The 10000-nt window shown below is 40.9% G+C and overlaps 1 protein-coding gene across 9 annotated transcripts in view; it reads left to right on the top strand.

Moving 5' to 3' along the window:
- Window positions 1-10000, top strand: part of LOC133630288 (supervillin-like) — a 138235-nt gene that overhangs the window by 79133 nt on the left and 49102 nt on the right. For all 9 annotated transcript variants that reach the window (XM_062021818.1, XM_062021817.1, XM_062021816.1 and 6 more), the window contains one exon: window positions 4742-4928. In XM_062021818.1, coding sequence (XP_061877802.1) covers window positions 4742-4928 — 187 coding nt within the window. The remainder of the gene's footprint in view (window positions 1-4741; window positions 4929-10000) is intronic.

The raw sequence follows: 10000 nt of genomic DNA, 5'->3' as shown, positions 1-10000 counted from the left end.
GTGTTTACTTGTGTGTGGTATCATGTGCGATACAAGCAGTCCTGCAGCGTGTTTACTTGTGTGTGATATCATGTGCGATACAAGCAGTCATGCAGCGTGTTTACTTGTGTGTGGTATCATGTGCGATACAAGCAGTCCTGCAGCGTGTTTACTTGTGTGTGATATCATGTGCGATACAAGCAGTCCTGCAGCGTGTTTACTTGTGTGTGATATCATGTGCGATACAAGCAGTCATGCAGCGTGTTTACTTGTGTGTGGTATCATGTGCGATACAAGCAGTCCTGCAGTGTGTTTACTTGTGTGTGATATCATGTGTGATACAAGCAGTCCTGCAGTGTGTTTACTTGTGTGTGATATCATGTGCGATACAAGCAGTCCTGCAGCGTGTTTACTTGTGTGTGATATCATGTGCGATACAAGAAGTCATGCAGCGTGTTTACTTGTGTGTGATATCATGTGCGATGCAAGCAGTCCTGCAGTGTGTTTACTTGTGTGTGATATCATGTGTGATACAAGCAGTCCTGCAGTGTGTTTACTTGTGTGTGATATCATGTGCGATACAAGCAGTCCTGCAGCGTGTTTACTTGTGTGTGATATCATGTGCGATACAAGCAGTCATGCAGCGTGTTTACTTGTGTGTGATATCATGTGCGATACAAGCAGTCCTGCAGTGTGTTTACTTGTGTGTGATATCATGTGCGATACAAGCAGTCCTGCAGCGTGTTTACTTGTGTGTGATATCATGTGCGATACAAGCAGTCATGCAGCGTGTTTACTTGTGTGTGATATCATGTGTGATACAAGCAGTCCTGCAGTGTGTTTACTTGTGTGTGATATCCTGTGCGATACAAGCAGTCCTGCAGCGTGTTTACTTGTGTGTGATATCATGTGTGATACAAGCAGTCCTGCAGTGTGTTTACTTGTGTGTGATATCCTGTGTGATACAAGCAGTCCTGCAGCGTGTTTACTTGTGTGTGATATCCTGTGCGATACAAGCAGTCCTGTATAGTGTTTACCTGTGTGTGATATCATGTGCGATACAAGCAGTCCTGCAGCGTGTTTACTTGTGTGTGATATCATGTGTGATACAAGCAGTCCTGCAGCGTGTTTACTTGTGTGATATCATGTGCGATACAGGCAGTCCTGCAGCGTGGTTTACTTGTGTGTGATATCATGTGCGATACAAGAAGTCATGCAGTGTGTTTACTTGTTTATGATATCATGTGTGATACAAGCAGTCTTTCAGCATGTTTACTTGTGTGTGATATCATGTGCGATACAAGCAGTCCTGCAGCGTGTTTACTTGTGTGTGATATCATGTGTGATACAAGCAGTCCTGCATAGTGTTTACTTGTGTGTGTTATCATGTGCGATACAGGCAGTCCTGTAGCGTGTTTACTTGTGTGTGATATCCTGTGCGATACAAGCAGTCCTGCATAGTGTTTACTTGTGTGTGATATCATGTGCGATACAAGCAGTCCTGCAGCGTGTTTACTTGTGTGTGATATCATGTGCGATACAAGCAGTCCTGCAGCGTGTTTACTTGTGTGTGATATCATGTGCGATACAGGCAGTCCTGCAGCGTGTTTACTTGTGTGTGATATCATGTGCGATACAAGCAGTCCTGCAGCGTGTTTACTTGTGTGTGATATCATGTGCGATACAAGCAGTCCTGCATAGTGTTTACTTGTGTGTGTTATCATGTGCGATACAGGCAGTCCTGCAGCGTGTTTACTTGTGTGTGATATCATGTGCGATACAAGCAGTCCTGCAGTGTGTTTACTTGTGTGTGATATCATGTGCGATACAGGCAGTCCTGCAGCGTGTTTACTTGTGTGTGATATCATGTGCGATACAAGCAGTCCTGCAGCGTGTTTACTTGTGTGTGATATCATGTGCGATACAAGCAGTCCTGCAGCGTGTTTACTTGTGTGTGATATCATGTGCGATACAAGCAGTCCTGCAGTGTGTTTACTTGTGTGTGATATCATGTGCGATACAAGCAGTCCTGCAGCGTGTTTACTTGTGTGTGATATCATGTGCGATACAAGCAGTCCTGCAGCGTGTATACTTGTGTGTGATATCATGTGCGATACAAGCAGTCCTGCAGCGTGTTTACTTGTGTGTGATATCATGTGCGATACAAGCAGTCCTGCAGTGTGTTTACTTGTGTGTGATATCATGTGCGATACAAGCAGTCCTGCAGCGTGTTTACTTGTGTGTGATATCATGTGCGATACAAGCAGTCCTGCAGCGTGTTTACTTGTGTGTGATATCATGTGCGATACAAGCAGTCATGCAGCGTGTTTACTTGTGTGTGGTATCATGTGCGATACAAGCAGTCCTGCAGCGTGTTTACTTGTGTGTGATATCATGTGCGATACAAGCAGTCCTGCAGTGTGTTTACTTGTGTGTGATATCATGTGCGATACAAGCAGTCCTGCAGCGTGTTTACTTGTGTGTGATATCATGTGCGATACAAGCAGTCCTGCAGCGTGTTTACTTGTGTGTGATATCATGTGCGATACAAGCAGTCATGCAGCGTGTTTACTTGTGTGTGGTATCATGTGCGATACAAGCAGTCCTGCAGCGTGTTTACTTGTGTGTGATATCATGTGCGATACAAGCAGTCATGCAGCGTGTTTACTTGTGTGTGGTATCATGTGCGATACAAGCAGTCCTGCAGCGTGTTTACTTGTGTGTGATATCATGTGCGATACAAGCAGTCCTGCAGCGTGTTTACTTGTGTGTGATATCATGTGCGATACAAGCAGTCATGCAGCGTGTTTACTTGTGTGTGGTATCATGTGCGATACAAGCAGTCCTGCAGTGTGTTTACTTGTGTGTGATATCATGTGTGATACAAGCAGTCCTGCAGTGTGTTTACTTGTGTGTGATATCATGTGCGATACAAGCAGTCCTGCAGCGTGTTTACTTGTGTGTGATATCATGTGCGATACAAGAAGTCATGCAGCGTGTTTACTTGTGTGTGATATCATGTGCGATGCAAGCAGTCCTGCAGTGTGTTTACTTGTGTGTGATATCATGTGTGATACAAGCAGTCCTGCAGTGTGTTTACTTGTGTGTGATATCATGTGCGATACAAGCAGTCCTGCAGCGTGTTTACTTGTGTGTGATATCATGTGCGATACAAGCAGTCATGCAGCGTGTTTACTTGTGTGTGATATCATGTGCGATACAAGCAGTCCTGCAGTGTGTTTACTTGTGTGTGATATCATGTGCGATACAAGCAGTCCTGCAGCGTGTTTACTTGTGTGTGATATCATGTGCGATACAAGCAGTCATGCAGCGTGTTTACTTGTGTGTGATATCATGTGCGATACAAGCAGTCCTGCAGTGTGTTTACTTGTGTGTGATATCATGTGTGATACAAGCAGTCCTGCAGTGTGTTTACTTGTGTGTGATATCATGTGCGATACAAGCAGTCCTGCCTGCAGTGTGTTTATTTGTGCACAGTTAACATCTAAATGTCCTCCAATAAACACACACTCTCTTCTATTTTACTAAAGTCATTTACTAAAGGTAAACATGCTAGGCAAACTAGCAGCTACACAACAGCTAAGCACACAATAGCACACAAGCTAGACATAGGTAATAATCATAGAACAATAAAATGTGTCAATATAAACAAGTATCAAATAATTATAGTTGTATATTACTTACACATACAAACGCATATTAGGAAGTATCCAGTAACAAACGTGTCCGCATCATTGAACTTACTGTGTCACCAAAAAAACTTATTGTGTATAGTTCTTCTATTTTATTTACAGAAGGTAAACATGCTAGGCTATAGGCTACTAGCAGCTACACAACAGCTAAGCACACAATAGCACACAAGCTAGACATAGATAATAATCATTGAACGGTGTCAATATGAACAAATTCCAAATAAATATAGTTACACATTACTTACACATACAAAGTCTCCAGGGCAGAATTGTATTAGAAAGTATCCAGTAACAAACGTGTCCGCATCATTCAACTTACTGTGTCACCAAAAAACTTTTCTGCTGTAAAGTTTTTCTGCTATTTTAGTCAAGTCATTTACGAGAAGTAAACATGGTAGACTATAGGCTACTAGGAGCTAGCAGCTACACAACAGCTAAGCACACAATAGCACACTAGCTAGACATAGGTAATAATCATAGAACAATAAAAGGTGACAACATAAACAAGTAACAAATAATTATAGTTACGCATTACTTACACATACAAAGTCTCCAAGGTAGAAGCGTATTAGAAAGTATCCAGTAACAAATGTGTCCGCATCATTCAACTTACTGCTTAACTTGATGAAAAACAAAGACATCTCTGATTTAAAGACAACATAAGTCCATTCCAGACTGTTAATAATAAATAAGTTAGTGTTATTCATAGCTGCCATTGTTGTGTTTGACTCATTTCACTGAAATAAACATTTTATAACATTCCACACCCCTAAATAATAGAAATATGTGTGGAACAGTTGTTGTCCAGCTGTGTATTGATTGTGTTGTTGTTGTGTGTGTGTGTGTGTGTGTGTGTGTGTGTGTGTGTGTGTGTGTGTGTGTGTGTGTGTGTGCGTGTGTGTGTGTGTGTGTGTGTGTGTGTGTGCGTGTGTGTGTGTGTGTGTGTGTGTGTGTGTGTGTGTGTGTGTGTGTGTGTGTGTGTGCGTGTGTGTGTGTGTGTGTGTGCGTGTGTGTGTGTGTGTGTGTGTGTGTGTGTGTGTGCGCTGCAGAGATGCCACAGTCCACTTCTGCCAGGCCCAAAGGTGTTTACCATCCCCCCATGGCAGACACACACTCCGCCCACACCCAACTCCCTGCCAGCCTGCTGTGGTCTGAAGGCGACATGGGCGAGGTGATGGCGGCCGCACATGAGACGGGTGACGTGATGGCGGCCACACACCTGTCTGTCAAGGAGAGGTGAGTCAGTGGTCCACACAGGAAGTGCAGCAATGAATCCACGGTGATGAAATAGTCACATTGTAAAATGCATATATGTATATATATGTGTATATATATATATGTATGTGTATATATATATATGTGTATATATATTTATATATGTATATATATGTGTATATATATGTATATATGTATATATATGTGTATATATATTTATATATGTATATATATGTGTATATATACAGTTAGGTCCATAAATATTTGGACATTGACACAATTGTCAGTATTGCAGCTCTGTACAACACCACAATGGATTTGAAATGAAACAATCAAGATGTGCTTTAAGTGCAGACTTTGAGCTTTAATTTGAGGGTATTTACATCCAAATCAGGTGAACGCTGTAGGAATTACAACACTTTTTATATGTGCCTTACACTTTTTAAGGCCTACTGAAATGATTTTTTTTTTATTTAAACGGGAATAGCAGATCCATTCTATGTGTCATACTTGATCATTTCGCGATATTGCCATATTTTTGCTGAAAGGATTTAGTAGAGAAAATCGACGATAAAGTTGGCAACTTTTGCTCGCTGATAAAAAAAAAAGCCTTGCCTGTAGCGGAAGTAGCGTGACGTCACAGGAGCTAGTATTCCTCACAATTCCCCGTTGTTTACAATGGAGCGAGAGAGATTCGGAGCGAGAAAGTGATGATTACCTCATTAATTTGAGCCAGGATGAAAGATTCGTAGATGAGGAACGTTACAGTGAAGGACTTGAGAGGCAGTGATGGACGTATCTTTTTTCGCTCTGACCGTAACTTAGGTACAAGCTGGCTCATTGGATTCCACACTTTCTCCTTTTTCTATTGTAGATCACAGATTTGTATTTTAAACCACCTGGGATACTATATCCTCTTGAAAATGAGAGTCGAGCACGCCAAATGGACATTCAGTGCCTTTTACATCGGCGAAATGCTTTAGCTACGAGCTAACGTGATAGCATCTTGCTTTAACTGCATATAGAAACAAAAGAAATAAACCCCTGACTGGAAGTATAGATAGAAAATCAACAATACTATTAAACCGTGGACATGTAAATACACGGTTAATGCTTTCCAGGCTGGCGAAGGTTAACAATGCTGTGCTAACGACGCCATTGAAGCTAACTTAGCAACCAGACCTCACAGAACTATGTACTCTCTCCTTTTTCTATTGTGGATCACGGATTTGTATTTGAAACCACCTGGGATACTATATCCTCTTGAAAATGAGAGTCGAGAACGCGAAATGGACATTTAAAGTGACTTTTATCTCCACGACAATACATCGGCGACACACTTAGCTACTGAGCTAGCGCGATAGCATCGTTCTCAAATGAAGATAGAAAGCCATCAACAGCCGTGCTCACCTGCGTTCCAGCGATCAACGGCACGGCGAAGGACTTCATCCGTGGGTTTGGCGGCAAGCATCGGCTAGGCCGGGGGTCGGCAACCCGCGGCTCTAGAGCCGCATGCGGCTCTTTGGCGCCGCCCTAGTGGCTCTCTGGAGATTTTTCAAAAATGTATGAAGAATGGAAAAAGATGAGGGGAAAAAAATCAATTTTTTTGTTTTAGTATGGTTACTGTAGGAGGACAAACATGACACAAACCTCGCTAATTGTTATAAATCACACTGTTTATATTAAACATGCTTCACTGATTCGAGTATTTGGCGAGCGCCGTTTTGTCCTACTAATTTTGGCGGTCCTTGAACTCGCCGTATAGTTTGTTTCCATGTATAACTTTCTCCGACTTTCTAGGACGTGTTTTATGCCACTTTTTTTTCTGTCTCATTTTGTCCACCACACTTTTAACGTTGGGCATGAGTGCACAAAGGTGAGTTTTGTTGATGTTATTGACTTGTGTGAAGTGCTAATCAGACATATTTGGTCACTGCATGACTGCAAGCTAATCGATGCTAACATGCTATTTAGGCTAGCTATATGTACATATTGCATCATTATGCCTCATTTGTAGCTATATTTGAGCTCATTTAGTTTCCTTTAAGTCCTCTTAATTACATTTATATCTCATGACACATGTAATATGGCTTTTAATTTTTTGCGGCTCCAGACAGATTTGTTTTTGTATTTTTGGTCCAATATGGCTCTTTCAACATTTTGTGTTGCCGACCCCTGGGCTAGGCGTAGTAAGTAGTCCTTGTTGTGTTGCTGTAAGTATTGTAATGCCCCGCAGTGGAGAAGGAGTCACACAGACGAGGAAGCGCTGCTCAATCGCTTTATTAACAAGCGGTAACTGGTTGTAGTTCAAAAAGTAACGCACACACATACACGAGCTGCTGTTAGCCAAAAGTCACGCTCACACACACTCAAGTTCTCCGCCAACTCACTCGCGCATGCGTGTTCCCCAAACCCTTAAAGGCCTACTGAAATGAATTTTTTTTATTTAAACGGGAATAGCAGATCTATTCTATGTGTCATACTTGATCATTTCGCGATATTGCCATATTTTTGCTGAAAGGATTTAGTATAGAACAACGACGATAAAGATTGCAACTTTTGGTATCTGATAAAAAAAAGGCTTGCCCCTACCGGAAGTAGCGTGACGTAGTCAGTTGAACATATACGCAAAGTTCCCTATTGTTTACAATGATGGCCGCATGAAGTGAGAGAGATTCGGACCGAGAAAGCGACAATTTCCCCATTAATTTGAGCGAGGATGAAAGATTTGTGGATGAGGAAAGTGCAAGTGAAGGACTAGTGGGGAGTTGAAGCTATTCAGATAGGGAAGATGCTGTGAGAGGCGGGGGTGACCTGATATTCAGCTGGGAATGACTACAACAGTAAATAAACACAAGACATATATATACTCTATTAGCCACAACACAACCAGGCTTATATTTAATATGACACTAATTAATCCTGCATAAAAACACCTGCGTGTTTGTTATGCTAGCTCCTAGCTCCTCTGCTAGCTCCTAGCTCCATAGAACACGCCAATACAATTCAAACACCTGATCAACACACACAATCACTCAGCCCAAAAGACCGTTCACCTAACCCAAGGTTCATAAAGCTTATATATTTTTAAAAAGTTACGTACATTCACAAAAAAAAGCCAAAGCTGCATACTCACAGTAGCACGTCTGCGTCTTTGTCATCCAAATCAAAGTAATCCTGGTAAGAGTCTGTGTTGTCCCAGTTCTCTACAGGCGTCTGTGTATCGAGGTCAAAAGTCCTCCTGGTTAGAGTCTCTGTTATCCGAGTTCTTCCATCTTGACTGCATCTTTCGGGAATGTAAACAAAGAAGCGCCGGCTGTGTACTGTTGTTGCTGACTACGTTCGAAAAATACGTCCATTTCGCACCGAGAACTTTCTTCTTTGCTTGCTCAGCTTCCTTCTCCGTAATGCAATGAACATGATTGCAACAGATTCACGAACACAGATGTCCAGAATACTGTGGAATTATGAAATGAAAACAGAGCTTTTTCGTATTGGCTTCAATGTGGAAGGCATACCCGTGTTCGCCGGGCTACGTCACGCGCATACGTCATCCTCAGAGGCTTTTCGAACCGGAAGTTTAGCGGCAAATTTAAAATGTCACTTTATAAGCATGTGGCATGTGTTATAATGTTAAGATTTCATCATTGATATATAAACTATGAGACTGCGTGGTCGCTAGTAGTGGCTTTCAGTAGGCCTTTAAGGGACCAAAAGTAATTGGACAATTGGCTACTCAGCTGTTCCATGGCCAGGTGTGTGTTATTCCCTTGTTTTTTTTTTCATGTATTTCATTTACAAAGAGCAGATAAAAGGCCTAGATGTCATTTCAAGTGTGGTATATTCATTTGGAATCTGGAGAGGTCATTTCTCAATATGAAGTCCAAAAAGCTGTCACTGTCAGTGAAGTAAGCCATCATTATGTGGAAAAATCAAAACAAAGCCATCAGAGAGATAGCAAAAACATGAGGTGTGGCCAAACAAACTGTTTGGTACATTCTTAAAAAGAGAGAACGCACTGCTGAGCTCAGCAACACCAAAATACCTGGAAGACCAGGGAAAACAAGTGTGGTGGATGACAGGCAAAACCTTTCCCTTGTCAAGAAAAAGCCCTTCACAACAGTATTGTGCATAAATATGGGGAAATAACTACAAATGTGCGTTACATTCGTTAACCATGTTACAAAAAAGATCAGTTAGAATAATACATAATGTTGGATATAGAGAACATTGATTTATTAAGTCAAAAATATTAAAGTTTGGTGATTTGGTAAAATTGCAAACAGCTAAAATGATGTACAAAGCAATCTATAACCTGCTAGCAAAGAATGTACAACATTTCTTCTCAACTAAAGAGGAGAAATATAACCTTAGAGGAAAAAATAATTTCAAACATTTATATGCACGTACAACACTTAAAACTTTTAGCATAACAGTATGTGGAATTAAATGATGGAATGGATGAAGTAAAGAAGTTAAAAATTGTACTGACATGATCCAGTTGAAGAGGTTGTTTAAATTAATAGTGCTTACAAAGTACAAAGAAGAAGAATTATGAGAAAAACTTCCAACCTTATTGAAAATATTCTTCATCTCAGTATGTTAATAATGACTGAATTAATTAATTACATATTACAAACTGTTGTATATACTAATTCATAGATGTTATTTTATCATATAAAAAGGTCAGTAAATGATTTTATATAATTGTAAATGCTCTGAAGAGGGAAAGGGGTAGGATTAAATAAGCTTAGCTTCTTCCTACTCCTTTTCGGGCATGATGTAAATGAAATGATATGAAATTGTGTGATGTATTATGATGTAAATGTGTTCATGTTCCAAATCAACTAAAAGAAAGAAAGAACAGTTGGGCAGATGAAGAAAAGTCTCCAGGAGGTACAGTAGGTGTATCTGTGTCCAAGTCAACAAGTAAGAGAAGACTTCACCAGAGGAAATACGGAGGTTTCATCACAAGGTGTAAACCATTGGTGAGCCTCCAAAACAGGAAGGCCAGATTATAGTTTGCAAAGAAACATGTAAAAGAGCCCGTGCAGTTCTGGAACAACATCTTATGGACAGATGAGACCAAGATC

The sequence above is a fragment of the Entelurus aequoreus genome, linkage group LG15 (assembly GCF_033978785.1).
Source record: "Entelurus aequoreus isolate RoL-2023_Sb linkage group LG15, RoL_Eaeq_v1.1, whole genome shotgun sequence".
Taxonomy (NCBI): domain Eukaryota; kingdom Metazoa; phylum Chordata; class Actinopteri; order Syngnathiformes; family Syngnathidae; genus Entelurus; species Entelurus aequoreus.
The sequence above is the reverse complement of the archived record's forward strand: the minus strand, read 5'-3'. Positions and strand labels throughout refer to the sequence as shown.